General features: G+C 34.5%; 1 protein-coding gene across 1 annotated transcript; it reads right to left on the reverse strand.

The window, feature by feature from the left end:
* Positions 1-298: 298 nt before the first annotated feature.
* Positions 299-15214, reverse strand: LOC150106970 (alpha-tocopherol transfer protein-like). Its single transcript, XM_090392856.1, has 3 exons — positions 15020-15214; positions 10324-10437; positions 299-2536 (listed from the first exon to the last, which is right to left on the reverse strand). The coding sequence occupies exons 1-3, from the start codon at positions 15185-15187 to the stop codon at positions 2261-2263; spliced, it is 558 nt and encodes a 185-aa protein (XP_090248982.1). The 5' UTR covers positions 15188-15214; the 3' UTR covers positions 299-2260.
* Positions 15215-17835: the final 2621 nt, after the last annotated feature.

A 17835-nucleotide genomic window follows, 5' to 3' on the forward strand; every position in this document is an offset into this window, starting at 1 on the left:
CCAAGGTATTTTAAAATTAAGAATTTTTCACTATTAAATAGCCTTGTCTTGGATATCATCGATTTGAATGAAAGCGGCAATTTCAATATTTAATATTAATTAAAACATTCTCAGTCCGAACGAAACCACTCACGAGAGCTAAAAAATGGTGACATGGGGTGCCACGTGATATTTTCTATTAATTGCTGATTATAAGCAGTGGCGTTGCTTTTAATGAAAGAATCAATGCGCGTTGTGCAATCAAGACAAGAATAAAGAGTGTGCTAAAAACATGGACATTTTTTTATGGAAATTTAATTCTTTTTTTTTTGTTGCTTCTTTGATTTCTTATCTTCTTTGCTGCTTATATAGGCAATTCATTTTTTGAGAACAATAATTCGAAAAAAAAGTTTACTTGCTTGTTAGAAAGTAAGGTGAAATTTTTACAATGTTGGTACTATATTTAAATCTTAGAACTTCAAACGAAGAGAGCATCCTTCGTCTACATTATTTGTAATAATTAAAATAATAAAGTAAATTAATAGATTAAAACCTCTTAATAATTTGGACGTATCAGTAGAAGATCAGATATTTTTTAAATAATAAAATGATATAAAGATTCTGGTCAATGATACTTCAACAACAAAATAGGTGAACTACTAATCCCATTATTGGATTGAAATAAAAGTCAACATAAAATAAATGACATAAATAGTTTAGTTCTAGTAAGTATCATCTTAATATCTTACAATTACTTAAAAGTTGCTTAAAAGATTCCATAATTGGAAATTCCCCACAAATTATTTCAAAGCATATTTAGATTGAAGAGTGTACAACAAATACGGTCGTCTTTTGCGGAGTCGGCAAAACTAGTAACAAATTAGAAGATGGATATTCATGGCACATAAGAAAAGGGAATTAAAATTCAAATTTAAGAAGCAGATATCTAAACTGTCGTTCTATAAATCACTGTTTGTAATATGATGGAAGGATAAATGAACATATGTAAATATGATTGTTAAAAGCCTTTATATTTAATGAATTACAATTGTTCTTAGATCACTTCTCTATATTTTACAAAAACAATTCGAATTGTTTTCAAGTGGGCATCCTTAATGAAATGACAAGGAAACCTACTGGCAATTTGGAAAACATGAAATTTCAAAACTAGAGTGAAAACGAAATGGATATGTACAGGGACTGGATGTGAGTTTCAGTCAAGGTCAATTTATAATGTTTATTTATTTTAACTTTCGACGAAGTCATCATCAGCAGTTTCTGCATGCAGAATAGTCTGAAGATAAAAACGCTGTCTTGAATTTCTGAGCGGTACTTAAGTTGAATCCAAGTACTTTCAAATCTTCTTAAGTTTTTTTTTTTCTTGTCGAGTGGGAAAAGGATGTTTGAACGGGTACGTTTTGGTGTCATGCGATAACTGAGCTCAATAAACGGTAATCGTATTAGTGTACTTTAGAAATTTATGAATGTTAGAGTTCATCGCTATTTCATCTTCTCAATGCGTGTTAAATTCGACGTCCTGTTAATGCAACCTGACTTCGTTTATCGAAACTGCATTAATAACGGTCTAAGACAGTAAATATTTTCTACATATTCATCTTTCTCTGTCTGCCAAGGTTCACGCTAAGTAAACTCAAACAAGGAATTATCATAAATGTCATCAATCAGTATGATTGCAACACAGTTAAGGCATGTGAGTTCATGTGACCGACATCGTTAACAGTCGGAAATGTAAAGATCAAACGAAAGTCAAGAAACATTAGTTTGCTGACAGACAAAAAAAAAGATTAGTGTTGAACTCTGTGCATCACTGCATTTTTCTCAAGCAGCACGTCATGGCGTCTGCAATTCCAGATATTGCCCTAAAAATACCATACTGAATTCTGTACTGCTGGATGGTACAAGCCAAACATTTCTATATTAAAAAAAATCGATAGGTCTGAAAATGCCTGAATTTCTTAACATGAACAATGCCCGATAAATTTGATAATTTTTGAATATTAAAAAGAACATATCATTAACAATCAAAGTAAAATATTTAAACATAAAATTCACAATGGAACCTAAAGAACAAATTAAAATGAAATGTAAATTTCTTAAATTTTTATGACGACACAATGTCAATTTTATCTCTAAAAGCACCTGTTTCTCTTCTTTTACATATTAAAAACGATATTCAGCACATGAAGAATTTTAAAGCATTATGCTATTACTTTAAATAATTTCCTTCTGGAGAAATATCTTTAAATATTAATCGCTCAGGTTAGCTGGAGGATAGTAAATTATCTTCCATCTTTTGATACCCAGGGAGAACTGGTTCTGAGCATGCTTTCTGGATAAACTCTGTACCATCGCTGCCACTTTTCCACATTGGATAGCCATACTCACAGAAGGATCTGTACGTGGGATTCCATTCCACCAACTTTTCATAAAGTGATGCTCCACTGATGGGTTCTACAGTTCCTCCATACTTAGGCGGTAAATGAGAAGGAGGAATGTGTTGATGTAGGGAATCCATATCACTTCCGTGAAGTATTATCTGCAAAAGAAAAATCAAACTAATAACATCAATTGATATTACATATATTTTACAGGAAAATATATACACATAAAGAAATGATTGACGAAAAGATTTGTCAACTATAAGAAAAAACATAGAAAGAGGATGGCGTAGCGTATGAGAAAGATACAACATTCCATGTCGATTGTAAGTAAGGTCACCTGTACTGCTGTATATTGATGTATTTCATCGATAATATTCCGCACTTTCATAAAATTGCTACTTTGTGACTCCCAAAGAGCAAGAGCCACCTGAAGGAAGAGCACATCGCTTAAGGGTTATCTAGGAAGCAATATATATAAGTTCAGTATATCTGAAAATCGCGTGTGTTTTCGAACCTGCATCGCTGTTTTACGAAGAAACATTTTTCCTATCCAGCTGAAATAGCCGATATTAGGCTGACTAAATAAGGTTATTTAAAAATGCTGTTATTAGTGACTTTCCTGTTGGACGGGATAAAATATCTAGTGATGATGACGACCACTCTGAAAGCAAAGGATTAGAAAATAGCTGTACTGAACTTTGAGAATCCTCTCTGCATTCCAGCCAATATAATGACGTTGTCTGTGGGATGATGGTCTTAATAAAAAAAAAAAGGTTTAGATTATAAAAACGAGACGTTTTGTGGTTATGAGACCACAGGTACTTTATTAATATAATTCCGCCTACTAGTTTCGCTAGCGACTGTCTAGCTTTGTCAAGGCTGAACGGTAAACGCAAAAAATATGAGAGAATACAGAAACGTTGCTAACTGTTACCCAGTTAAGTTTGATACTATGCGTGACAATGCGTGCATGTGTTGAGAAGCTTCAGTCAGTATCATGGATATGTGTTGTATGCACACGTGTTACATGATTTTTCGCGTATTGTAGTTCCGTTAAACTGAGTGAGTTGATTAAGTTTTTCCATATCTTTCAGTATGGCACCCTGACTTCTGTTGAGGTTGTTATACGTTCTTAATACCACTGCCGCTTCCTTGAAAATACTGTAACCGTAATCATCATCTAAGTACGGCATAGAGCTATTTTTCCAGTCAATTGCATGGTTGGAAGTTGCAAAGTCATGTGCTAAGCCTCAGCAGACTGTTCTGTTGCAATTGATATCCCCAACATGCTCCTTCTGTCTGATTTCAAGGCTTCTTGAAGTTTCCCCAATATATGAAAGGCCGCATGGAATTCTATAAACACCTGGATATTTGAAAAATGGTACACTGTCTTTAGGAGATCTTAATACTTGTCTGATGGTAGTGGTAGGCTTAAATACCACTCTGATATTGTGAGAGTTTAACATTCTCACTAATCTTGAAGATACTCAATCTACATAAGTGATGAATACTGTTGAAACGTACTGAGTGACTGTTCCTTGTTGTTGGACGTTGTCTTTATAAACGAACTTGTTTATGATGTTTGTAGTAAAACCATTCTGCGATAGTGTTACAACAATTTGAGAAAGGGCTGTCTGTACCTCTTCTTCGTCTGAAATAAACTTTTTGGCTCTGTTCCGTAACATGTGAATGCTATGTTTTTGTGATCTATGATGGTTAAAAAAATAATGTAAATAGCGTCCAGTATCTGTAGGTTTTCTGTATATGGAGAGTTTAAAATTATTTTCCTGCCTTTTAACCAGTATGTCTAGGAAGGGGAGTTGTCTGTTTTTTTCAACTTCTACAGTAAATTTAATCTTGTTGTGAAGAGTGTTTATTCTCTCTAAAAACACCTGTAAGTTTTCTATGTTTTCATTCCAAATGATGAAAATATCATCAATATCTCCACCATATCGATGGTTTAGGTGTAATGTTGGTAAAAATTTCATTTTCCAACTTTTAAATGAATAGGTCTGCACAAGGTGGTGACAGTGGGCTACCCATTGATAGGCTTTCCAATTGTTGGCAAACTGTGTTGTTTACTTTGAAGAAATTTGATTTAAGGCAGTGATTGAACAAACTGTGTAATGTCTGTAGGGAAGAGATCTTTAATAATATTAATGACATCCTCCACTGGAACATTCGTAAATAAATATGCTAAATCCAGGCTGGCCATTATGTCCTGACGTACTTCAGTTTCTCTACAAATTATTGAGAGTTCTTAATATGGGACTCTGTTTGTCTAATTTTTTCTTTTAGTAAGTTGGCAAGGTGTTTAGCCAATAGGTATGTCGGGGAGTATCTGCCATCAACAATCGGACGCAGTGGAACATCCTCCTTATGCACTTTGGGTGCACCGTAAAGGCGAGGAGATGCGATGTGCGGATTTGAGTTTTCGTTTTAATTCCTCAGGCCAAACAGTTATATTTCTGATCAGCAGGTTTGTTTCATGGTGGTTTGTCATGATAGGAATTTTCCTTAGTATTTTATACGTAGAACCTTCCGACAGGGGATTGCTTATCTTAGTGAAATAGTCTTTTGAGTTTAGAATGACTGTGGAGTTTCCCTTGTTACGAATGGCCTTCCTATCGTATGAAGATGTGTTCTGTTTGGATTGTTTTGCTGTTGCAAGGATAATGAAGTATGATCAATTATACATATTTTATGACCAAATATGTATAATTTAAATAGGTTTAGATAATAGTTCATTATATCTACAAACGCAATGTGTTGATATTTGTTCTTAGAACAAGAATGCCTGTACTGATTCATCAAAAACCGAGAGGTTCCATGGCCTGAAGAGAAGGAACTCTTCTAAGATTGAAACTGAAATGGTGTAAAACGCTCCCATTATCCATAATTTCAAAATCACCAATTAATTTGTTGCAAGTTTCGTTTTGCTGTTGTTGTTCAATATTTGCATCTAAAACGAAAAAAATAATATCACGGCTGCTTATGGTTAAAATATCTCTTACATTATTTTATGTTGGTTTTTTAAACAATCGGCAAATATTATTTAAACATCCTACGGAGTCATCATCATCATCATCATCAACATGCGTATCAAGGATTTAGGCCTAGCATGGCCTGTTCAGGCCTTAGAAGTCGTCGTTGAATCGTTTAAGTGGACGTCCTGGTTTTCGTTTTCCTAATAGCTTGTATTTTAAGGCTTGTTTTGGTAATCTTTCAGTTTTCATTCTTTGAACGTGTTCCATCCATTTATGTTTATATTTTTTAATTTTTTTTCTATTACGGGTTCTTGGTTTAATTCTTTCATGATATCTTCGTTTCTTTTGTGATCAAATAGGGTATACTTTGCAGTTTTTCTCATAAACTTCATTTCTGCTGTTGTTAATCTTTGCTTGTCTTTTTGTTTTATTGTCCAGATTTCGCTTACATAGATTAAGACTGGCAGGGCTAATGTATTGTATACTTTTAGCCTGGTTTGTTTTTGAACTAGGTTTGGTTGAAATATAGTTAACTAAACCTGTTATTTTTAAATATTTTGCAATTTTTACGTTTATATCTTTTTCATTTTCATATCTGATCATACATCCTAGGTAGTTAAATGAATTCACCTGTTCTAAGATCTTGTTATCTATTACTTCTTTAGTTCTTGCTGGATCTTGTCCTTTACAGGCCATAGTTTTTGATTTTTCCATTGATATTATCATACCATAATCTTTGGATATCTCATTTAGATCTAAAATAGCTTTCTGTAAGTTATCTTCAGAATTTGTAATTATTATCTGGTCGTCGGCAAAGAGGAGAGTGTTTAAGTTAGCTGTAGGAGAAAGTTTAATTCCTTGATGTAAATTTTTATTCCATTTTATTATTATTTCATTTAAGTAGATATTAAAAAGAGTTGCTGAGAGGGGATATCCTTGTCGGACCCCTTGTTTTATCTTTCGTATATGATAGCTCGTGATTTAATCTTACTTGTAGTTGATTATTTTCATATACACTTGTGACAGCTTTTTGAATATTATTTGGTATTTGTCTTTCTTTTAATACGTTAAATAATATGTTTCTTTTAACTTTGTCAAATGCATTTTCAAAGTCAATAAATGCAATGTGTTTCTAAATTATATTCTCTTCTTTTCTCTATTATTAATTTTAGGCAAAAGGCTGGGTCTATACATGATCGTCCTTTTCTAAATCCATTCTGTACTTCTAGAATAAAGTTTTCGGAATATTTCATTAGTTTGTTATTTAAGATTCTGCTATATATTTTGTAACAGGAATTTAGTATACTGATACCTCTATAGTTCTTAGGATCATCTCTATTACCTTTCTTAAAGATAGGAATCACAATTGCTTTTTTTCCATTCTACTGGGGGGGGGATACCAGTTGAGTAAATTTTATTTAAAAATAATAAGAGTCTTTCTTTGAATCTTGTTCCTGCATATTTATATAGTTCTGAACCTAGCTTATCTTCTCCAGGTGATTTTCCATATCTTGTTTCTCTCAGGCTGATTTCTAATTCTTCTCCAGTTATTTCCTTTTCATTTTCGTTAATTGTTTGCCAGTTGTCTTTTTTAAAATATTTGTCCGTCCACAGTTCTGTGTAGTAATTTAGAAATTCTAATTTCAATTAGTGTTTAATTTTAAATTTATGTTTTCTTTGGTATCTGCATTTAAGTGTTTCAAAATCTTATATACATTGGATATTATTTTATATGAATCATGTTCTAAATTAGAAACAAATTTGTTCCATGATACTCTGTCTTTTTCTGACCTCTCTTTTAGCTATGGCTCTTATTCTTTTATATTCTATTTCATCTTCTAATATTTTACTGCTTAACCATTTGTGATAGGCTTCTTTTTTCGTTTTGATTATTTCTTTGATTGTATCATCCAAGATCTTCAGTTTTTTCCTTTTATTGAATTTTTTGGTCTTTCCTAAGCTTTCATTGGCTGCTGCATTTAGTATCATTTTTATATTAAGCCATTCTGTTTCTATATATTCATTTTGTTTTATTTTATCTAGATATTGGTTAATTCTTTCTTCATATAGCCATTGTACATTTGTGTCATTCAAATATCTAGTTTTATAAACAAATGTTTCAATTTGTCTTTCTGTTCTTGTTACTTGTAGCCATTTAGGTGGTAATCTTAATTTTATTTTAACAAGGAAGTGGTCATTGCTTATTTCATATCCTCTGTAAACTGTAACATGTAGTGAAAATTTTGATGTCTTTTCATTTAATATGAAGTAATCTAATATTGATTTCCATCCTCTTACTGCGCAAGTATATTTATGTATGTCTTTATGTTTATAGAAGGAATTCATTATTTTTAGATTATTATAAACTAGAAAGCCAATCATTCGTGTGTAGAGGCTTAAGTGCTGTGAGGACATCATGTTGGAGGATTAATGAATTTTTTACAACACTCAAAAAGAATTAAAATAGAATTTAATACTTCCTATATTTCGTCCTAGTCACTAAGGACATCTACGGGGATTACAAACAGTTAATGTAAAACAGTTAAACAGTTTTGGACACCACCCACAGGGTATCTTGGAAGAAAACCACCATGCTCCGCCACAGCAAATTCAAGAAAGAGAGACTTTTCTTAGAAGCAGCAGCAGCTCTCAAAAGCCAACCAAATCTGAATAAATACGGTTGTATTAAGCTTCCGAAGATTTGGGAAACACTCATCACCAGAGGTCCCACCTTACATTCCAGGCCACCTACTACTGCCCTTAGAGGGCGCTCCAACTAGATAGGACTTTAGTGTCACCCACGTGGTTGGGCTCAGTATTGTTTATTATTTGTGTGTATGTCACATTAACTGTTTGTAATCTTCCTAGATGTCCTAGTGACTAGGACGAAATATAGGAAGTATTAAATTCTATTTTATTTCTTTTTGAATGTTGTAAAAAATCCATTAATCCTCCAACAAGAAAGTCAATCAATTTTTTTACCATTTCTGTTTAGAGTGTGTTCTCCATGTATTCCTATATTATTATTAATTTTTGTTTTCAATTCTTGCATTTAAGTCTCCTGCTAAAATTATGTAATCATTTTTATTTATTTTGTTATATATATTCTGTAGCTGGTTATAAAAATCAATATTATCCTGTTCTCTTCCTTCTTCTGGGGCATATAAACCAATTATTGTTAAATAGCCTCTATCTATTTTTATTCTAGCTTCTATTATTCTTTCATTCCATAATTTATAATGTTTTAACTGTTTTGAAAGGGAGTTATGAATCCAAATCGTGACTCCTGCTTGTGCTCTTTGGTCTCTGTCGACTCCACTGTATATCACATTAAAATTTTCAGTTGTCATAGTTCCTTTTAATTTCTTTTTTTTTGTTTCTGTGTGATTACTGCTATTTTAAAATTTCTTTCATTTAATAGCTGGTCTAATTCTATGTCTTTATATGTTATTCCTCTTACATTCCAGTTTGCTATATGTGTTATATTTTGCCGATTCCATTTTTGTTTTACCTTTTCCATTCCAGGGTCGTTTCCCATAGATTCAATCCGATTATCGTTTTCTGTCAGCTTACAATTAGGATTATGTTCTCCATGTCAGGGGACTAGCCTGACGATGGAATAGTTCAGTGGTAGGGCTGCTACCTTAAGGCTTCTGAACTAGCCTTCTTCCGAATTTAAACCCATAGGAGGAATAGGGTATATTGAAGGGGAAATTGAAGGGGAAAGAGTAGATTATAGAAGAATTATAGTAAGGTTTACAGAGAGGGTATAGTTGTAAGGCCAGAAATGAAAAGACCCCATGGCCCTCGAATACTCTAATAGCATAAGGGTGATAAAATAAGAAGAGTTGGCTGATAAGGCCTTATAGGAAAGATTAAAGTAAGTGGATCTTCCTCAAAGTAGAAGAACGAGAGGATAGATCCTGCTAGGGGTCCATGGGAGTGCAGCTTCCCTTACAATCAAGATGATTGCCCCTATGGCCCTGTTGGTCTACGAGTCCTTATTCAGTATATTCGGACCAAGGAGTAATTTTAATAAAAAAATAAAACGTTCTGAATAATTGATAATACTTCATTGTGTCCTCCATATATGCATTTATGGTAAAATTCGATCTACCGTTTCAACAGACTGCATCGATCATATTCAATTATAAACAGATCTTGAAATTTTATTTACTGATTGGCTTTTGTAGATTACTTACCAATTAAATAATAATTCCCATGTCATCCATATCGTGTGACGCTTCATGTCCTGTCATTAATAAGTAACCTGGCTTTCTTATAAATATACTACTGGTGAAAGATCGAGACGTTAATTCCATCTCAGTTATCCTTTTGGTGGCAATCTCTTAAAGTTTGATTGTGCAAGATGCTGGAGGAACATTAGACCATATTTATTGTATATAAGTTATCCATAGTTCTATTTTTTTTTCATATTTAATTTTTATTCCCTGTATAATGCTCCAATCAAATATAAGCTGTTCTCATTTGTAATGTCTTCCAATGTGTTCTAAATAATACTGTAACACTTACTTACTACTGTATTACTTGTGTTTGGATACGAAATAAATAAATTGCTGGCAATGCGCCTGTTCTTTTGTTTTACAGGACGAAATATCGATGTTTCTGGGAAGGATATCCTTGCCACCAAAACGAGAGTTAACTTACCTTCTATTAAGAAGCACTAATAAACGTTCATTTGTGTTCACAGAATACGAAATTCTCCATCAAACTAAAGGGCTTTGTTCTATACCAACCAAGCTACGGAAACTGCATAACAAGTCGAGTCTTAAATTCATTATAAATATTAAAAACTCACACATTCGCTTTGACTAAGGATATTTTGAAAAAACATATATGTTAGTACAAATTAATTACATAGTACCAATTCTTTTGAATATTAAAATGCCATTATTCGCCATTAGTAATATTTCTTAACGTTTTCGAATACTTACACGATCTTGGAATTTCTTGCTATATCCTGGTTTAAGAATGTATCTGTATAATATTTCGAAGACGTCTGAGTTATTCAGGACATGGAAACTCTTGTGACGAACAGGAAAACCACCCTAGAAATGAAAACGTCATTTAATCAGTAGCTCAGAAAATTCCACCCAAATAACACTTTTCGTTATTGATTTTCATCAAGAAACTTCAAAATGGGATGTATGTTTGGTTTTTTGTATTTTTTCTTAAAACCAAAGTCTTAATTTCTGACCTTCATAAGTTTCACCAAGGAAGAACTCAAATCGCTTCCTATTATTTTCAGTAATAGATATAAAAAAACGATCGATTTTTTTTCTTGAGCTTACAACATCCAGCTTTTACTGGCACAAAATCACCTAAGGCTTATGTTCTGCAGCCGATAAAAGAATCCATCTACTTTTCTGCCTCAAGCACAACAAAGCGTAGTGCTTTGTGAAATTTTCACCAACTTCTAAATATATACAACTGATCATATTGAAATAAAAATTAAATACTGCTCAAAGATTCGAGACGGAATACCTGAAGCCTCGAGAGCATTGCGTGATGCTTTTCAGAAAACAGTTCAGATTAACTGATGATCCCTCTCTCAGAGAATCGCTCTCACAGAGACAGTGGCTAAATTGGCCCCCACTTTCTTTGGATATATATATATATCCATCCCTCTTTCACTGATCATGAGAAAGATGAATTAATGGTACTAGAATGGTAAGTCGGGACCTGTTCGTGATGAATGTACATTAGAGATATAGGTGGAGATGTGAAAAAAAGAAAAACGCTAAATTCATACTTTTTATGTGGGTGTACGGTTATTCGAGAATGAGGTAGAGTTGTTGTTAACTTGCTGTTTCAAAATAATGTGATCAGAACTACTGTAAGATAATTATTTATTGTTACACTTCTCAGATGAATTAGTTCTCTGCATGCAATTTTTCACATTTTATTAGTTCCAAAGAAATGAAGACGGATATGGTTAAAATATGCTTACCGATATACATTTAATCTTCCGTTGCTTTATATTGCAAACAATTTGACAAAAATGGACGTAAACTTACAGATATTTATTGGCAAAGGGACTATTTTTTTTCTAATTATGGAGAACTTCTACAGATGTACAAAATTATATGAAGATGCAAACTTAGAATAAGGTAAAGATAGTAATGCTGACAAAAAAATAAAGTATTAGGTTATGATTCAGAAAATTCAAATGTAAGCATGTGGCCTTTTCATGTCTTCAGCATGATGTTTTTGCACATTTGGATAATCCTTATAAAGAAATATTCGAAAAGATTAACTCTGGAGTTTATGTTGTGATGTACAGGATCTAATGGCATCTCCAGATTTTTCTGTATTTTTAAAATAGGAGTAAGATTTACGAATCGTTTAACATAAATCATATATTTCTGTTGAAGTATCTTGTGATGCAGTTGATGGCAAAATATTTCAAGGAAGCTGTGGCCTAATTTCTCTCATATCTTTTATCCTTAGAATGCTTCTTTATCCTTAGAAATGCGCTCTTCACTAGTTTTCTTTGCCAGGTCGTACCAATGTATTTTCACTAGAGCACACGTCATACATTTCGAATTATTTCAGAGGACCGCATGGATCGGTTGTCAATTTTTAATGGATCGCATTGGTGATTGTTTTTTTATTGAAAGGAATAAATGCTGATTAAATTTTATGCTCAGAAAGATTTCTGGCAGCTTTTACTAAAAGAGAACCTACAGAAAAGGAAGAAAACCTTTGACTTCATCAAGTAGTGTGCGTTGAGTCCATTTCCTAACAAGGTTCTTAAATATGGGACTTCATATAGTCATCTTGTTTAAAACTGTTGCCATGCTAGCCGTTTTCTTTGCATGTGTGCCTACTTAGTTTCCGTAGCTCAATCAGTATAGATGAAGCCCTTTGATCGGAAAGACCTGGGTTGATTCCCTTCAGTGACATGAGGAACCTTTATTTGGTCTCTTTCGACTAATAAAGAGTTAACCAGTCTCATGCGGGTTATAAGGTATTTTTAACTGGGAACAAAGGGTTTTTCGTCCCCCAGAACAGGCAAACCGTCCTCATGCACACACGCATCTACAGACATAGGACCGCCGGGAGGCATATAGCTAACCACCTTGTCTTCGATACGGTAGCGATTGAACGTAGTAAAATCCTTGACACTGCAAGGTAAAAGAGGAGGGAAGGAAAAATAATAATAATAAGTTGTTTGCCTATTGATATTTGTCTGCAGTCCAAAAATTCTCAATTTGTCCTTATAATATACATTCCTCATTCCGAAGCCGTCTTTAGCATTCTCCTTCGCAACTTCCCACTGCATCTGAAACACTGACGGGAACCAAGAGACTTGGATCTTAACCAAGTACTCCTGATGATATCAAATCAAAGCCTTGTAAAGAGCATCATTATCCTTACGAGTCAGTGTTCATTTCATACTTGTAATTACCATCTTAGTTGTGTTTCCATCTTTGATATATGGCCATTAAATTTCTATTTCCTATCTATTAGATCTCTAGGCTGACAAGTTCTTCTTCAGAGTTACTCCAAGATCTCTTACAAGCTTTCCAAAATCTTAATCATTGCAGAAATATCAATACGCGAATAGTTAGACACATCAGGCTTCGCATCAATGTCACAGCCAGTTCATATTCGCACTCGTTTTATCCATACTAATATCTCATCAACCCCTATTGCCGAATTTCTATTCAATTCGTGCATCCGCGTACCTCTTCATCCTACACCCCAGCTTTATCGATCTTCACCAAATAAAGAGGTTATATGGACCACTGAAGTTAATGATCCATATGACACGTTGATAGCTCTAGAGAAAAGAGCACCTATCAATTCAACAATCTCTTCTACTCTTTTACATCTATGATCTGCCTACCATCTGCTGTCTTCAGTAGAGTTGTCTTTTACATGCAGAGCTAGTTTATTTTCGTACTCAGAGCTGGAGATTGGAGTGTGAGTGCATGTGTGTGTGTGCGTGCGCGTGTGCACTTGTAATCAAAGTTAAGCAGCTGGAAATTTGCAATGAATTTATTCAGTGATATATCAAACATTTTACGCTTTCGTCTACTTAGTGGATATGTGAATGAAGTGGTTAAGCGGAATGTCCTCTTAAAGAAAAAAAGAAATCGAGCAACTTAAAGAGGATATTGATGCACCACTCCCAAATACGTGAGCAATATTCCATGGTCGTGCGGATTTGGGATTTGTTTCGATTTAGCAGCTGTGAAGGTGTGAAATAGCGTCTCGAGAAAGTATATCAAGTGTTTTGGCTGCTGCAGAGGGTAAGTTGAAATGTGTTTTTGAAGGAAAAATGATAGCTGGAGATTACTCCAAGAAACAAAATCTGATTGTGTTTGGATATATCAAACTATTATTGAAAGAGAGGGATTCTTGCTCTGTCTTGAGGGGAAGACCAGACAGGACTAAGTTTTAGTGGCATTGAAGTCTACATGGTTGTTCTTCAGCATTGAAATATAGCTAGCATGTCAGAGTCGAGGACATTGTGAAAATACGAGCAGAGGAAACCATCCATCATGCGCGATCAGGAGGAAGTTGGCGAACAAGATGCAGAGTGTGGAAGGCAGACCAGAGAATGACGGTTTGCTGAGTAGGCCCTTGTGCCAAACCCAATCAAAATGCTTTTGAAATGTTTAAAGCAACTATGTGAATTCCTCCGAATTTTTCCACAGTTTGAGTCTAGAGATGAGTGGTAAAACTGTGTTACTGGTCACTAACTACTTGGTAGACCTTTAGGTATTTCAGTAGTTGGTTTATCATGACACCTTCTCTACAGCTTTCGAGAGAAAGAAATGCTGGCAATTGAACGGTAACTTAATGCTTGATCTCAGCATGGGGAAGGCTGGATTTGGGCCTGATTCCATGCTTTAGGATTGATGGCTTCCTCTGCTCATATTTTCATGCCCCAAATCCCGCCTTCCCTATGCTATCAAGCAATAAGCTATCGTTTAATTGCCGGCATTTCTTTCTCTCTAGAATTGTAGAGAAGGTGCTATGATAAACCAACTACTGAAATACCTAAAGGTCTACCAAGTAGTCAGTGACCAGTAACACAGTTTTACCACTCACCTCTAGACTCAAACTGTGGAAAAATTCGGAAGAATTCACATAGTTGCTTTAACACATGATAGGTGGTAGTTTTAGATCACAACTAGATCTAGATGGTAGCCCACAATTGGTGGTATGGCATCGGCACCAGGTATCTGTGTCTGTGTTCAGTTCATTTAACATTCTTCAAATTTCTTTCTAGCTGAAGACTATGATCAATGTGGAGAGTGAATTTCTTGGTAGTGAAGAATTGGAAAAAAAAGAGTGATTTCAGTAACACCGTCGTGTTTTAGTGGGTATAATTCGGATGTAAGAATCATGGAAACTTAGGTGGGGAAAAGGTGTCGTCAATAGCCTTAGCAAGGGACCCGAAGAAGAAACTGCTATTTGGGAAGGAGGTGAGTTTTAAGCATTTGGTGCTTTCAAAATATGACTTGGATTTGGTGGTGATATATTCCCCATCATGACCTCAATAGTAACCTAATTGTTATTATTATTATTTTGGGGTTACAACATGAAACAAAACAAGTAAACAAAAATCGTTAAATTACTACTTGTATTGATCCTCTTCAGTTCGGCATTACTGACCTGAAAGGCTTTTATAGCGGACATCGCGAGACCAAACTGAAACAACCACTGTTTTAAGTGGCTAAACGAATAATCCTTGTATTCGAAAATCCAATGGACTCCGTTGATAGTGCAAGGTTCAAATTGAAGACACCACTCAAGGAATAGGAATATTGCACGGAGAACCATGGCTACAGAGTGAGCGACTGGATCAGTAGAACCTGAAATAAAAATAAAATAAATTCACTTGAAAGTCTAGAGAATTATCAGAAATTCCAAATTTACTGTGCAGAAGTATGTCAAAACCTTATAGAATATATAAGTTTAACTTTATTAAACAATTTCAATATATAAGCACCAGAAAAGAACGACTTTATGACCCACATTTTTGGTATTCCAATAGTAAACTTTCGGTTTATTTGATGTAGTGATAATCAGTATACTTTTTCTTAAAGCACGAAATTTCTTTCTGCTTAGAATATAAATGTTACAGCATACAGTATAAATGCTAAGACACTTGAAACAAATCGATTAATGCTGCCTGCAGTGCACAGTTGAAGTATGCATAGAAGGAATTCTCACAGCATTATTTTTACAGACAGTTCGGAGCCAGTTGCAACAGGGGAATGGTGATTGCTTCAACTTAATGTACAGCACCAATAATTTCGTTTAATATTTTCACAATCTTAAAAGTGTATTAAACTGTTTATTCTTCACGTCTAGGAATACCCTTTCTCCACCATAAAATAATTTTCCATTACATTCTCTTAAGAAATGTAAAAGCTTTTCTGAAACAGTATTTGGTTTTTAATATAAATGTTATCAGTGTCAGAAATGCGGCTAAATGAATCGGTTTATGATATCCAGTAGCAGGATCTGTTTATTCTTCTGCTCACAATAATGATCTTTTCGAAGCAATGTTATTAAAATCCCATAAATGTCTACCTCCAGTTTGTACCAAGTGATCCTTTTAGATCACTTGGTATCAACGAACACTTTGGTTGGAACGACCCGGGTTCGAATCTACTCTGTAATGTGCGCAACGGTAATCAGGTGATTTTCAAAGAAATGATGAGTTAGATAGTCTTACACTCTCATACGCAAGTGGGGTTCCCCACCTCGAAAATCACTACCGTCCCTCAAAACGGGCAAACCGACACCCACCCACCCACCCACCCACCCACACACACTTATTACGGTTAAGTCCCCTAATTAGGGGACTTAACCCTCCTTGGTGGACTAGAATTCGGAAATGTCTCCTTTGTTAATCGAGTGCAAGAAGCGTGCAAACGTTTACTATATTTAGTATAAATACAGTATAAATATTAAATCGTAATATACAAAATCAGCTAACGCTTTTTGTTCGCTTATAGAGATTAGGTGGAACAGTTTTAGCAGTGTGTATTGTTTTGGATATTGAGTGGGAAGCTCAATGTCCGCAGGTAGCCAGAAAGAGACAGCTGGCCCAAGACTATCACTAAATTTGATAGGCCGCCGATGAAGGGCTTGGAAAATAATTGCTGCCATCTCTTCGTACCTAACCCTAACAAGATATGTTATTGTTGAATTAGAGTGAATAATATGGTCCCTTATTTCGAGTTTACTTGAAGAGAAACGAGAGTCTCAAGGAGAAAGACATCTGCCTGCTAGTGTATGAGATCGAATAAATCAGAAACGAGCAGAAGAAAATCTTAGAAATAGTTCCACTAGTCGGCGACTAGATATGAACTCATTATTATTATTATTATTATTATTATTATTATTATTATTATTATTATTATTATTATTATTATTATTATTAGCCATCCAACATCCACTTTCCAACATAAAAAACACACAGAACAGCAAAACCAACACGATACCTTGGAATTTACTTCGATGCAGATATGAACTGGAATAGTCACATAAACCATCTACACAACAATCTTCGAAGTGGCAAACTCGACAGGTTAAAAGACATAGTTACCATACGCCTAAAAACACTAATATACAAAGCACTATTCCAAAATATACTAAGATACGCTATAACAACGTATGCTTTCTGTGCACCTTACAAATTAAATAGATTAATGTCGTTATAATACAAAATGATCAAACTGATCTTTTGAGAACAAAGAGAAAATAAAGACCTTATATACATTGCAATGTCAGAACACAAAATGCTGACAGCAAAACATTTATGTCACTATGCAGCCTTGCTAAAACATTATTTCGATGCCATCTACAGGACAGTCAGAAATATATACCGTATAACAAGACCTGAGACAACTAATTACATCACATATAAATACAATAATCACTACGGAAAGGCCACGCGAAACTTTTACATCCCAGATATGATAAAATTACCTTTTCAGACTATTGTAGTTTACAAACTACAATAGCCTGAAAAGAACTCTAAGGACATACTATGAACAAGAAACACGCGCTCAAAAATACCATACAAACTTAATGAAACACAATATATTCGTTCAGGCTTCCAGTTCAGCGAGGCATCAATACATTCCAAGTTATTGTGTGTGTGTGCGTGTGTGTGTGGGTGCGTGTGTGTGTGTGCGCGTGTGTATACGTGCGCGCGAATTTCTCAATCATAGATTTCGTAGCTTCCCAACAAATAGCTTCCCAACATTATTATTAGTATGTTTTACCGGTTTCTCATAATGTAAAATAGTATACATATCTTAGGAGCTGTGTTTTACATTATGAGAGAATATTAAGGTTAGTGACGGAGCTTGCTCCACCTTTGCATAGAGTTGCCCTGGTGTTGTACTACCCAAGGGATTACTTACTATTGGGGTCACCGATAGTTTTTTCTGCATGAAACTCTAGGACTTCGA

This window comes from Typopeltis vanoorti, chromosome 5, assembly GCF_054136105.1.
Source record: "Typopeltis vanoorti isolate ZY-2024b chromosome 5, IOZ_Tvanoo_1.0, whole genome shotgun sequence".
Classification (NCBI taxonomy): domain Eukaryota; kingdom Metazoa; phylum Arthropoda; class Arachnida; order Uropygi; family Thelyphonidae; genus Typopeltis; species Typopeltis vanoorti.

Excerpts from the sequence above, each read along its gene's own strand:
- LOC150106970 (XM_090392856.1), bottom strand. The coding sequence starts at position 15,187 with ATGGTTCTCCGTGCAATATTCCTATTCCTTGAGTGGTGTCTTCAATTT. Across the intron at positions 10,438-15,019 it reads CCGCTATAAAAGCCTTTCAG|GGTGGTTTTCCTGTTCGTCA; the intron begins GTCAGTAATGCC and ends TTTCATTTCTAG. Across the intron at positions 2,537-10,323 it reads GCAAGAAATTCCAAGATCGT|ATAATACTTCACGGAAGTGA; the intron begins GTAAGTATTCGA and ends TTTCTTTTGCAG.